Source organism: Echiichthys vipera (genome assembly GCF_963691815.1).
Source record: "Echiichthys vipera genome assembly, chromosome: 8".
Taxonomy (NCBI): domain Eukaryota; kingdom Metazoa; phylum Chordata; class Actinopteri; order Perciformes; family Trachinidae; genus Echiichthys; species Echiichthys vipera.
Window position 1 is genome coordinate 10,923,124 of NC_139833.1, and position 14,703 is coordinate 10,937,826.

General features: G+C 39.1%; 1 protein-coding gene across 2 annotated transcripts; it reads left to right on the forward strand.

Annotated features, from left to right (window-relative positions):
• The first annotated feature begins 1,569 nt into the window (after window positions 1–1,569).
• LOC310950862 (nectin 1a-like) lies at window positions 1,570–6,949 on the forward strand. Of its 2 annotated transcripts, none has more exons than XM_083918872.1 (8): window positions 1,570–1,620; window positions 1,928–1,964; window positions 2,202–2,274; window positions 4,026–4,367; window positions 4,575–4,677; window positions 5,381–5,415; window positions 5,517–5,581; window positions 5,742–6,949. In XM_083918872.1, the coding sequence occupies exons 3-8, from the start codon at window positions 2,208–2,210 to the stop codon at window positions 5,865–5,867; spliced, it is 738 nt and encodes a 245-aa protein (XP_083774998.1). In that variant the 5' UTR covers window positions 1,570–1,620; window positions 1,928–1,964; window positions 2,202–2,207; the 3' UTR covers window positions 5,868–6,949. The 2 variants fall into 2 exon arrangements, with proteins under 2 accessions (XP_083774998.1, XP_083774999.1); XM_083918873.1 differs by having other exon boundaries at window positions 5,523–5,581.
• The last annotated feature ends 7,754 nt before the right edge of the window (window positions 6,950–14,703 follow it).

A 14,703-nucleotide genomic window follows, 5' to 3' on the forward strand; every position in this document is an offset into this window, starting at 1 on the left:
TTTATTGCAAGTTGAAGAGCAATGGTGAGCAATTACTCTTATTTCAGCCTTACGGAAAACAAGGTTCCTCTTTTGAAAATAACGAGTACATCTGCTGTCGTGCTTTAGTATCACAGTTCATGACCATCTTTTTTTAAATCTCTTTATTTTTGACTTCATATTAGTAGGTCAAAGGTCAAACCACCATAGTAACAAAGCAGAGAAAGTCAAAAAGTTATACATTAATTCCAACAGACCTGATTAAGATCGTATTACAATTATATATTTGGATATTTGCAGATGTACATTTTATTTCATTTGATGCTAAATGGTTTAATTGTAAACATTTCACATTCCCCTCTAAGCTACTAAATCTCTCCAACACACATAAACTCAAACACACACAGATTCTCACGTCTATGAAGATAAAGTCCAACTGTGACTCTCCACAGTTTCCTTCTTTTAATAAAAGGGAAGAAAGGAATGAGCATTATCACAAATCTGACATCTAACTGCATACAACAGCTAGATCACCATTCAGTGTGTGCAAATGCTACATTCACAGAATATAAAATAACACATGACAAACACAACATGTCCAAACAAAATGTTAATATTGTGAGGCCAGTTTGCATTTCTACTCTCACATGCAGGAAATCCATACACAGCAACGTAGTAAGTCAAGATATCTTCCATTTGCTTTCACACATCTACAACGATTTGGAATAAGAATGATTTCAGCTAGATGTGATTTTTGCTTCTGGGCTGATGGAAGAAGAAGAAGATCTGGGAATTAGTTTATTTAAACAACCGTAATAATTCTAACCAGGACATTTGGATAGCCTGCTTTTTCAATCAGCCTGCTGTGATGCAAAGCTTCTGATCAGGGGTGATCTGCACCCCTGATGTCAGGATTCGGGGCGATTATATATTTTTTGCCCATATGCAACTCATACCATCTCACCATATCATTTAAAAGTACTGCAGAGGGAATCGTTTACTGTGCTTAGCTTTCTTGTTTAAAACAGCCAACATATCACTTTTTACTTAACTGTTATATTTGTAAATCATAATTTTAAGGGTCTGGGGCATGTAATGTCTACTCACCCAGTGTTTTTCTCCCAATGTATGGGACTAATTGATGCATGGTTCATTCATAAGGATGAATATCAAAATATGAAGCCCGTTTTTTAAAGCCTGCTGATCTTCAGTGTAAGAAAATACCCATTAATTTCCCTTTTAGTGAAGAGTTGTAGTGAGACAGAGTCCGAAATATATTTGCCAAACATTATTTGTTCCACCATTTCAATCTTAGATGAAGAATGTGTAGTCTGAAAATACATTTGTTCAATTTTGAATAAATCCACAAACTAAAACTCAGTCGTGCTTATTGAGGAATTACTTTGTTCAAACAGCAAAGTCTTAAAAAAATATACATATATATTATTGACATACAAGTCACATTATTTTCTCTAGACGTCATTATCATCCCTTGACCACAAGGGGTCGCTGTTCCACTTCAGCAGAGAGGAATAAACCGGAAAATCCCCATAATAACTGACATGCCTGCATGAGTTTTGGTTGAGAGATGGGGAAGTATTTGCTGCTGCAGTCATGTCCATGTCATCTTCTCTCTCTTGGGTAAGTTATTTAATAATAACTAACAGTAGAGGCCTGCACATCATTTAATAAGATATTGGGTTTTCTAACTTGATGAGAAAACTCCAGGGTGAGTACACCTGACTTAACATTTTTGATTTATGTTATCAGCATTTATGAAGTCGGGGTTTAGTGGTTTTAGCAGCAGATGTCAGTCAGTGTTGACGGTGGTCAGCTGCGCTTCAGACCATGTTCCTCTTTGCAAATGACAATTTGCCACATTTCGTAATCATTTTTGAGCCTTTCCTTCATGCTACACTTTGTTTTTTTCACGTTTCTTTTACTTAAGCAACTGGATATCGACGGATCCGCCTCTTTGTGACTTTGTGAGTGTCCTTAATGTTCACTGTAAAGCTAATAAATAATGTGATTGTTCCAAAGCTGTTAGTCATTATAATAAAATTATTATTATATAATATATTATTATTATTTTAAGTTTATGTGACTCACTTTGTAAGTAATGTGAGCCACCACAATAACCTCCTATATTCCTGGTGCATTAATTAGCCAATGGCTATTGTGTTGTATTGTAAGGCGTTTGTTATTTTGTCCACTGTCTGTAGTTATGAATGATGAACACTTGCAGAAAATCACCGATCATACTTCTGAGGTTGATTTACATCTCATTTCTCCCAGGTAAGACAAAATACTTTAAGCTTTGGCAGTTTTTAGAGGCAGATTGCACTGCAGATTGATAGTTACTGTGTGTAGAACATATGTAGGAGCTCATATTGATTTGACTTTTTATAGAATTTACACTGACTGTTTTTGAGACTTATTTGTAGGCCTTTAACAACAACAAATTTTGCTGGCTGATAAATTGGCCCAGAAATTATCACGATAAGCGATCATTTTGATGTTTTGAGACCATTCTCACCTGATATAATGATAATGGCATAATAATGCAATAAAAGTGTGTTTCTAAAAAACATTTAACACTCAAAGACATTTTAAATATCCAAAATAAATAAACAAAACAAAAAACAATAAATAAAATGGACTCTTAGTCTATTTTAACACATTGGCGGGTTCAGTTGCGGCTCGCTCAGGTGAAGTGGTTCACCGCGGCCATCCGAGGTGCTCCCATGCAGCAGCTCTCGGGTTCGGCTTTGAAACCAACTCCATCTTTGTTTTTATACCTTCAAATCTCAACTAGCGTGTCTTCTAACTTGCTCCTCACAGGGCTCTCCTGCTGCACTCTGGGTAACGCCAGGGGTCCGCCTCCCCACACAGAGGCCGTGCGGCTGACAAGTGACTGACATGACACAAGACGAGGGTTAACTCCTCATTACACTGAGGAAACGAGAAGGGTCAGGGTTAAAAACTCTTGTCCTCCAGTATCTTTGATAGAGGGACACCAGGAAAACGGGAAAAAGCGTTGCGGCTGGCAAAGTTATCAAGCTTATTAAAAGTTATCATGCGATTCATTGATTCATTGCTTATTGCGGCAGGCCGACTTATTTCTGAAACTTCACCTTTGAAAAAAAAAAAGGTTTGTGTACCAATTTACACATTGCTTTGTACTGCCTACGTGTGAAGAGATTGTAACGTATCTATAGCCCATTTCCCTGGACATTAAATGGACTTTACTCTGCACGAAGTCGGTGTAATGTCCGATTGAGCCCATGTGTGAATGGAGCCGGTCATCGGCTGGAGAATTCACAGCGAGCAAGTGGGCGCGTTGATGACGTGTCTATCAAGCAGCTCTCACAAAACCGGACGAAAATAGATCTTAGTTCACAATAGGTCAAGCATGTGTGACTGGAGAGGATGAGATTCATGAACTTCTGTTGGTAAGGGCCAACGCCCAAATCGTCGCTACAATACGACTCATCCCAGGAGACACCCCTCACCTGACCAAGACAGAGCAATCCAGTAATTGTGAACACTTTTAGGCAGAAAACAGCTTTAATAAGTCAAATAGTTCCGATTTTCAGCCCGTAGACTGATTTCTATGTAATGGATGGTTTTGCTGGGTGAATCCAAAAGATGCGACGTCAACGCAAGCTCCTGAGTACCTTGACTCTCTTCAGCTCCCTGACAGCTCCAACAGTGTGCAACACAAGCAAACACAAAATCCACATAAGTGCAAAAATCTAGTGAAGCTGTCTGGCCAAACGCGAATGTGACCAACGTGAAGGGGATGTCACGGTTTCGGCTGATGTCCAGGATGCTGACCGCAGCTCACACCACCGGCGTCATTGATAACAAGAATTTTCTGAAAATACCAGATAGTAAATATAACAGGTTTCAGAGTCTGGTTCTTAAACTAAACAGCCTATTTAAAAACTCAGTGCTGTGAAAAGATAGGTGCTGCTGACGCCACACTTTGTGTCTGGAAAAAAAGGGAAATTAAGCTATTGTTATCAAACCCTCTCTTTTGGCAGTTCTTGAGGCACCAGAAATCAAAGTCCGGCCCGAAGTGACGGGGTACCTCGGGCATGATGTCACCCTGCCCTGCCAGTTCATCCCCGGACCAGAGGATACCATTATTCAGCTTCAGTGGGAGCTCATGCCACCAGAAGGAGAGAAAATTGTCGTCGTTGTTTCTAGTCCTCAATTAGGAGTTAATGTCAGTGATTCGTTTCTGAAGGACAGGGTGGAGATTGCAGAACAATCATTGCTTATTCGAGACGTAGAACTGAGAGATGCCGGGTTGTACATCTGCAGCATCACAGCCTTTCCTAGTGGTTCATTTGAAGCAACCACCAACCTTGTTATTGGTCAAGGTGAGTATCAAACAGCATTTTCACACACTGTCCGTATTAGTATAACATCATGGTATAGATAATCTTTTAAATCAGCGTGATCCAAGGCCAAAAACAACGGCTTTCTCTCAGTAAATAAGTGGGATAGTTTGATACAACTGCTGTTGTTAACTTGTGGGTGATATAAACACCATTAAGGGTTAATCACAGTCCTGTTTCTTCTCCCAGAACAGATGCAGTTATCATCAGGGGTGGTGTCTGCAATAGTGATTGCTGTCATGTTGCTGTTAGTGATCATGGCAGCCATAATTTACTTCATCTTCATCAGAAGGTGTGTGCGTGATGTGTATTTTGTGTACGAGTACAAGGCTACTGTATACATATACAACATACAATACATATTTTAAACAAAATTGTCATATGGACAGTTATATTTTACAGTATGAACTGTATAGGCTGGACTAATGATTATATTGATCTTTTATTATTCTAGTGTTTACTGGTATACACTATGCATGCAACAATCTGTTTTTGTATTTCCTGTCAGACAGCCTGTATTTTCTATTTGTATTAATGTTTTCAGTGTTCCTCTGGTTTGTCCTGGCCTCGTCATTTTAATTAAATCTCAGGATTCTTCCATAGATTCACTTCTTTTACTGAGATGCTTTTTTTTGTCCTACCCCCTTCATTTTTTAACATATCTCCAAGATAGCTTTCCTTTTTTACGTTTTTAATATTTACACTATTGGTAATTAAGTAAGTTTAAATTAAGTTAATTTTATATTCAGTTCTTATTTTATATTTTTAAGTTCAGTTGTTTGTTTGTTGTACCTTCTTTTTCTTTTTATTTAAAAAAGGGATGTATAGAAAAAGGTTTAATAGGATTAGAAAGAAAACTGCCTGGCATCACAAGACTAACAAATGAAACATGAGTTTGGAATTTGTCTGGTTTCCACACAAGAAGAAGAAAAATCACTTAAGATCGAAAGTCAAATAGAAAATCTAATCACAGCACTTTCTATTCCCTGACTCAGAGGTAAACCTAAGGTCAGGCACCGTGTCTACATTGGTGAGGAAAAAACTCTTCACTCTTATTTCTACATAGCAACTGATTGATTTATAGCTTCTGTTCGTTTCAGTTCCCTTGACTAAAGCATGTCTGTCTTTCAGATACAGCTGGTCCAGTGATGGATGTGTTCAGGCCATCTGTAATCAGGCCATCAGCAAGAGACGAGGTGAGCTGCTCTGAAGCCACGTGTCTGAATTTAAGTTCCAGCCAGATTAAGTTGAATCATGCTGTTGTGATAAGAAAATCAGTTGTTTTATCAAAGCAACACAGCGATAAGACCGAGCGACAACGTCTCCACCTTAACACCATCTCTCACTTCTTTGTAGGATGTGGTCTACTCAGACGTCAAGCTCAAACCGTCCAGAGATGCTTCACCTCCATGCAACGAGAAACACAGAGCAGATGATGTCACATACTCAGAGGTCCTAGTTTTGCATCAGTATCCTAAATGAGATAAAATGTGTGTTAAGGTGATGAGAAAGTTATCTTTCTTGTACTTGCTGAGGGCAACAACAAAAAAAAACACTTAAGCTGCTGTTTGCAAGTTGCATTTACCATAATGTTGGTATCCTTTGGTGAAATCAGCATATCTGCTTCTAAAATAAACATTTGGAGCTGCTTGGATTATAACGTTATATATAGCGTATAACGTTTACCATCTTCACTCTGTCGGTTTAGCTCATTAGCATGCAAACATTTGCAAAGTAGCACTTTGCAGGGATTTGGCCATAAACCAAAACAGGTAGACCTTGACCTGAGGATGAGGCTTCATGAAAAATAAGGATATCAAAATGAATTTCAATACATACTCTTGGGACTATGAATGTTGGATATCAATGTTTATAAAGCTGGACGGCTTGACGGCTCCCAAAAGTGAAGCGTATGCATATTCGCCCCGTGGTGGCTGGCTGCAGTGAAGGTCATAAGTCCCCTCCATGTTTGAGGCTGGGACATGGACCAAACTAAAAACTCTAGTACACCTTAAATCTTTCCCAAAGATGGTTTCTGTTTATGTAGGAAGTTTTTATTCACACCGATGATTGTTCAAGTGTTTGCTTTTCTTAGTTTGGTTTTGATTTTATTATTTATTTGATGCTATAAAACCGGTGTGAAACGTCGTGATTGACAGCCGTGATCGGTTGGGCCTTACACTTGAGCCCTAGAGCACAGACTCTGGTTGCAAAATTACATGGTGGCGCTCGTATCTGGGATATTTTGGCTTCACTTTGGGAGGAAGTGGAACCATGTCCACCATCGTTATATACAGTCTATGGTACAAAATTTCACTGCAAAACCATCCAAAAGTTATTTCATTAAGGACTTCATAAAGTCAGCGTCATGGTCTCCTGGAGCACTGATTCCCAAAGTGTGAAGTTGCAGTTGGGCCATTTACAATAAATAATAAAGTTTTAATTTCTTAAGTTTGATTTGACCATTAAATACTTAAACATTTACATTTTTAAAAAGTAATCAGAATGAATAAAACAAAGTCATGGGGTTTAAATGATGAGTTATTCTTCATTTATCTGAACTTTTTTGATGTGGGACACATCTAATCATTGTCTTACATTTGTTGCTTTACAAACTGTTACATGTATGTGGATGGATCATTAAACGGTTCTGCTTATGAAATAAAAAATGTATAAATTATTTCAAATTGGGCTGAGTCATTCTTCAGCTTGTGAAGCCCTGCTATGGACAAAAGTCAGTGGGATACATCGTCTGGTCACCATGAATATTTGTACAAAGCAGATAGAAGTTGAGGTATTTGACAAGATAAGTTAAAACTTTGACCTACTGGTGGCACTAGATGAAAAATCCTTAGAAATGTATCCTCTGGGGACCTTGAATATATGTTGTCTGTTGAATTAATTTCATGACAATGTAAAAGTTGTGGAGATTTTTAACTCTGAACCATAAAAGTCAACCTAGTGGTAGCATGCAAGGCAAAGTCAGGAGTTGACCAAAGTCAGAAGGATGTATCCTCTGGGGACCATGAACGTCTGTATAACTTTAAACAAAATCCATCCGATAGTTGGTGAGACATTTCAGTCTGGACCAAAGTCGTGCGGTTATCAGGGCTAAAACAGGACTATGCAACAATATGGACATTATTTGCAGGTAGGAACTGTACAAACCAGCACACACCATCAAGGTAAACAACTTATTTTACCTTGCATGCTGCGCAGTGGAAAAACAAACACTTTTAAAGTCAGCAAAGGAGGAATAGGAACGGATCTCATCACACAATGTTTCTGTTCCTCCTTTGCTGACAATCAAAAGGAAGAAAACAACAAAAAGACATAAATGGAAATGACACAACCAAAAAGGGAACCAACTCAGCAACACTAATGTGTAGTGTGTTAATGATAGCAGGAGGTGAAGGTGCTCAGGGGAAAAGAAACTTGCTCAACCGCTGCAGTAAAATTAACTTTCCAGTTCCCCCTTTTTATTGCGATCATGATTTTAGAGACTTCTTGTGTACTACTACAGTCAAACACTAGATGTGCCAAAATTTCCTTCAACTAAATGAGGATAAAACTGAGATAATTGTATTTGGTGCCAAGAAAGAAAGGTTTAAAGTCATCCAACACCTTCAATCACTGTCCCTGAAAACCTCAAATGAAGCCAGAAATCTTGGGGTTATTATGGATTCTGATTTACATTTCGACAGTCACATCAAATCAGTAACAAAATCGGCCTACTAACAAGACTTAGAGGGCTCATGTCAGCTCAAGACTTAGAAACACTTGTCCATGCCTTTATAACCAGTAGGCTAGACTACTGTAACGGGCTCCTTGCAGGTCTTCCCAAAAAAACTGTCAGACAGCTACAGCTCGTTCAGAACGCTGCTAGAGTTTTAACAAAGACCAGAAAATGTGAGCACATTACACCAATTCTTAAATCATTACACTGGCTTCCTGTACGTCAGAAAAGTGATTTCAAAATCCTCCTGCTCACATATAAATCACTACATGGTCTAGGGCCGAGGTATATCACTGATATGCTCCCACTACATAAGCCTTCTAGATCACTGAGATCCTCTGAGGCCAATCTGTTAGTGGTTCGCAGAGTAAACTCAAATCAAGGGAAAGCATCTTTCAGTCATTATGCAACAAACAGCTGGAATAAACTTCCTGAAGATGTGAGACTTTCACCCACTCTGACCACTTTTAAAACTAGACTGAAAACTTTTATGTTCACATTAGCTTTCTGCTAAATCATTGCACTTTTAACGTCCGCACTGTTTTTATTATTGTCTATGTTTTTATTCTCTTTGTCTTTCTGTAATGCATTTTTATTCATGACATGTTGTGCTGTGAAGCACTTTGAGTCTGATTTGTGTATGAAAAGTGCGTTACAAATAAAGCTGCCTTGCCTTGCCTACTTGCTTTGAGCCAGCGTTTGCATGTGAGCCTTTATTAGGGTGAAAGGATTTAGGAGTCAGAGTGGAAGGCTGGAGTTGCTGTTTTGCCCTTTCAAATTCTCACTTTCCTAATCCTGCCCATTTCTTTAAGCCTAAAACAGCACAATACATATTCACACAGCACAGATACTGGTAGCAGAAGTTACCATCTGAGCGTGCATTATGTAAAAAGGGTGACAAAATATGGTTTGCTAAGTTCCTCTCATGAGGCACACCATCGGGGAACATCACCAACAGTCACTATCTTTCATCTGCCTGTTTACAGCACGTTTCCTGACAGTGTCATTTTGTGGGTGTGAGATTATGTCTTTCATATACTCACTTCGTGTTGTCAGAACATAACCTGGTTTTTGTCATGTAAAAAAGTGTTAGCTTTCATTCTAAATTCAGTGTTTTTCCATTTAGTTTATATTGAAAAACTTGAAACTTGCGTTACAGATATTTCAGTCCTGCTCCTTGTTTATCAAATCATGCAGACGAGCACTTAGACGTAAATTGTCTCTGCATTTGCTTTACAGCGTTTGTGGCTACTGTTGCATAATAAAGTTTTACACATTCACCGACCTCATCAAATCCATGTTCTCTCATTTTTGTCATGGATCGTAGATTTCAGCCATGGCAGGAAACAGAAAATAGAGATAAGATAAATGGTGTTTTAGAAAAGGGAGTGTGTTATCAGAGTCTTTCTATAGCAGTCGTCATATTACTCAGACATGAAAGAAACAATGCTGATACGTGTCACTGTAGGACTCTTGAGAATGAGTCACACATTCATGAGCGGTGAGCAAGAATTCATTAATGTGGAAGCGATTATGTACACATATTTTTGCATTAAACAGAAGTTAACGATTTCTAAAAGCACTCATTTACATCCATTTTGCGTCTTTGTGGTCGTCTTGCGTCTCTGTGGCCCTCATGCAATGCATCCAGCCATTTATAGCTACTGCTAATTTCCAATGCCCGTTTCCTAAAAGGGCCTTTAAAATAATAAGCATAAAACACTCTCACTGACACTGTTATTGTTTTGTGTCTATTTGTTATTAGATTGACTTTTCAACGGCAAATGTTAACAGTCTTTTCTTGCTGAGGCTCTGGTCCATCAGGTCCCCCTTGGCCTGTACCCGATAGACTTGTTCATTAATCCATCCATCACACTATAAATGACTGTTTACGTTTGTCCTTTGAGTATCTCGAGAACCATGCTTCATACTTCACATGGCAGGTGTGCTGCTGGGACCAACATAAAGTGTGCTGTTGAACTTGCCACAATTTTCTCCAGATTGTGGCGCAACAACAATGAACTGCAACTTTAGAATCCTAGATTTCAGAAACATTTTTTTTCCTGGTTTCAGACGCAACTATCTATATAACCCACGCCCATTTGCATCTAGATAGATTTTCTGCAATTTTTAATTTGCTTATCTGTTTAGTTAAGGTTTTTTTTCGTCACTCTTCCTACAAATTTTGTGCAATCATCAACAAATTTGGTACAAAACATCTCTGGATCCTGAAAAGGGAATTTTTTGGATTAATTTATTTTTTGAAAGATTATTTTTTTTGCCTTTTTATGCCTTTATTTTAATAACTCAGAATAGACATGCAGCAAAGGGCCACAGGTCGGAAGTCGAATCTGGAGGACTTTAAGCCTCTGTATATTAAAGTATAACTTTTTTAGATTGGTGGCCATCTTACTCTAAAAGGAAGGAAAATCTGTCTGCGTGCGTGTATCACTGTCCTTCACATCAAGCACTGTTGATCAAATCGACTTCACACTTGGCAGGTGTAGTGCAGTGCTGAGTGTGAAACCCAAACATGTGTGCCTCCTGACAACACAAGCAGCTGAAAACCTAGAAGCACAAAGTGTTAAATGCATCTGCCAAAGTTGGAGTGTGAAGTAGCTGAGAGATTTGTTGTTGTCAAACTAGTTTTGTTAAGCTCTTGAACAGAGAGGTGGTAGAAGTATTGTTGACATAATGAACTGAATGTGAAGTTACGTTTCACCATTGGAAGGTTAAACTCGTTAGAGCCATTGCAGACCTTCTTACCTTTCCACTCAAACATTTTATAAAACTAATCGTAAACGCACATTGTTGACGTTGATCCACTTTACAAAGATGTTAAAAACCTTTATGCACTATTCCCTTTGCATTAATCCTAAGCTTTTTGTGCAGTCAAGTCTGAATCTTATTCTTTCTGGCTTCTCCTGAGACGGTTCATTTCCACAGGAGCCTTTCTATGAAAGCTTAAGGAAATGAACTCCTAGCCATAATCAAGCATTAAGGAAACGCCACCTTGATCAAGACAAGATAGCTGAAAATGTCCGGGGAATTAAACAGTTTATATGGAAAAGAGTTGTTTAACTTTGACATGCTGGTCTGACTCGTCTGCACCAGTGAGCTCAAGAGTTCAATAAGGAAACACTTTTGATTCATCAACACAGGAGCGCTTCTCTGCACATCATCATCGTTTGACCACATGAGGTCACTGTGCTACTGGAGGTTATTAATGGCAGCAGGGAGTAATCAAGCACCGGAAATCCAGCTACAGATATGCACAAGGAAAATTGAAGCAGACACCCTCTTGTACTTCTTTGGTTCATGATTGTAGGTAAGACAAAAATGATATTACATGTAAAAGTATTGGCAGCAAAATGCAGTCATTTTCATTATAAAGGCTGGGGTTTATGTCAGTGTTATATGATTATTACTACATTAAGGGGCATATTAATGCTTTTGTATGTTTTAGTTGGTTGAGGTGGAGAACAAGTTAACTACATATACAGTTAGTTTCATCTATAATAACGCAGAAATGCAGAGAAGTAAAAAGTATAGTTAAAAGTAAATTAAGGAGCTCAAGTAAAGTACTGTACAAGCACCGGCGCAAACTATGCAGGTATAGTAGTGAATGAATGTACTCAAGACTAAGCTGTGTATACACAGGAGTAAGAAGCCGGGAGGGAAAAAACCCACCTCTGTAGAAGCTATGGTGTGAAACATGTTGACAAGAAACTGCATCTAAATGTTTTTTATTCTTTTTCTTAAAGTTTTGGTTTGATTGAATAAATACTAAATCTGTCACCACCATGCCACCGTATCTTTTGGCAGTTCTTAAGACACAAGAAGTCTGAAGCCTGAAGTGACGGGACACCTCGGGCCTGATCTCACCCTGCCATGCCAACTCATCCCAGGACCAACAGGTGACAATGTTATTCAGGTTCAGACTGGAGAAAAACCTCTGATCATCAGATGTGGAGATGCAGTGTCGTACACCTGCAGCATTACAGCCTTTCCTAGTGGTTCATGTCTATGGTAGGAACCACCAACCATGGTGTTAAATGTGAGTATCAAATATTTCTCAGAGAACTGAAATGAGAGGGTGAGTGTATAAAGTCTGCACACCAGAAGCTGCTCCTTGACATATTTATTGAAAGCAAGTCAAGTGACGTTTCGGGCACCGGCCGAGTAAATTTGTAAATTTGTCAACAAGCAGCTTCTGGTGTTTTGACATTATTTCCTTTTCACACTTGCTTTTCAGTCCAGCACCCAGCTTAAATGTATTTTTTTAGATGTGCATGCTTCTCTCACGTGTTTCAGGGTGATTCTATAACACACTGAGGACAACTGCTGGATGAAAAGAGAGTTGCAGCGCCTGAAATAACATAAAAATAATAATGCAGAGTTGGTGACTCAAAGACACAACAACATTATCAGCACTAAATGTCCATTTGATTTATTTTAAATGAAAAATTCAACAGTTTAGGAAATAAACTGATTTGCTTTTTTGCCAAGAATCGATTTCACTCAGACATGAGCGTGGTATCAGTCCTCTCATCTTACTCTTGGCAACAGAAGTGAGATGTTTATATACTGCCTTCTTGGCCAGCTCTCTCAAAACTTCAAACTATTCTTCTAACACTGAAGAAAGACGCTCACATGGTTTGATGTTGATCACGCTATGTTTCTTTTCCCAGAAGTGATGCCGATATTACCAAGAGTGATTGCTGCTGATAGTAGAGACCATGCTGTCCACATCTTACTTCATCATCATCAGACAAAAGGTGGGTGTGTGTGTGTGGTGTGTATTTTATGTGGGAGTTTACAGCATGAGCTGTTGAAAAGCAAAGTCCGCCTATTACCAAGAGGGTCACAACATGAGATCAGCATTCGGTAAACATTTTCTGTTATTAACTAAATCTTTATCCTCTACAGTGTCGCTGCAGACACTAGAGTAAGATCATTGTGCGCTCATTCTCTTCAGACTGTAAGAGAAGCTGTGATTCATCATTTTTTAAATCACATACTCTACTTCAATGAGGTCTCAATGAGTTGGAAAGAGGACAAATCACTTCAGAAATCATGTAGCCAAGTGCAAACGAACTAACATCTATTTTCTTTAAGCTTTGGTCAGGGATCATATATGAACTGGTGAGAAAATAACCCACAAGTTCCTCTTCTTTCTTTTTTTAAACAAAACGTGATTAAGTTTTATATTTCTAGTTTGTTTCAGTTCCTCTGATAGAAGCCTGTCTTTCTCTCAGATACAGGCGTGACTGTGTCGTGTGACTGAAAGAGATGAGGTGAGCGTGCAGTCGGTTTGAGGCTGCATCTTTAAATGTTGCATTTGAAAGTTTAATTATTTTGATTCTTTTGTTGCTTTGACAAATTGTTTAATCACCGTTTCTCACTTTAAAAAAGTTGGCTGGATGTCCGTTAAAAATTCCTGTGTCTAACAACTGACATTAAATTATACTTCATTCATTCATTCATTCATTCATTCAATCATTCATCTTCAGCCGCTTGTCCCTGTCGGGGTCGCTGGAGCCTATCCCAGCTGACATCGGGCGTGAGGCAAGGTACACCCTGGACAGGACGCCAGTCTGTCGCAGGGCACATAGAGACAAACAGAGACAGACAACCATTCACACCTACGGGCAATTTTAGAGTCATCAATTAACCTAACACATGCATGTCTTTGGACTGCGGGAGGAAACCAGAGAAAACCCATGCAACCTCGGAAAGAACATGCAAGCTCCACACAGAAGGGCCCCAGCTGGGATGCGAACCTGGAACCTTCTCACTGTGAGGCGACAGTGAGAAGGTTCATTTGCAGAACTTTAACCCTTAAGGGACACAACTGTCATGGTAGGTGTATCGTTCAGGACTTAAGGAAGCGTAAGGAAGCGCAGCATCGAGTGTGAAGTTTGGACAAGCTATTCCTGAGAAAGATGCAAGTAGCAACACTGGAGGCCAAGCAATCAGGCACTTCTTATACTAAAACAATAGTGACAAATTGTTTCCATAGTTGCTGTAAAGCTGCATCACTAAGCATTAGTTTACATCATCTGCTGGGTTATTTTGTGGATGTGAGTTTATAACATTTCAAAGTGTACTAACAGAATTAAAACAAGAGCCGTCAGAAGAACATCATTCTAAAATAATAAAAAAGTAGCTTTTAAAAGAGAGATTTAAACAAGGAAACAGAGCTGACCTACCTCATCTCCTCCAGCAGGACGCTCCAGAGTCCAGGGGCCAGATCTGTTACCGTCATGTGCAGCACAGCATGCAGAGACAGCTCAAACAGTTCAGTCCAAACAGAAGAAACTGAACCCACAGGTGACTGGGATGGGGAAGGGAAAAAGTGCATACAGGTACAGAAGCAGGAAAGCACATTAACACACAGCAACGTTGACAAACTAGCAAGTGACTGGGGAAAAGGGGGTGATCTATGTAGTGCAAGGCTGATTTTGGAAAGTGTAAACAGGTGAGCAGGTGAATGAGAGTCAGGTGACCGTTAGGAAGGTCTGAGGGCATCGGGTGAATGCAGAGAAGATGAGACAGAGAAAAACAGACAGACAACCTCCA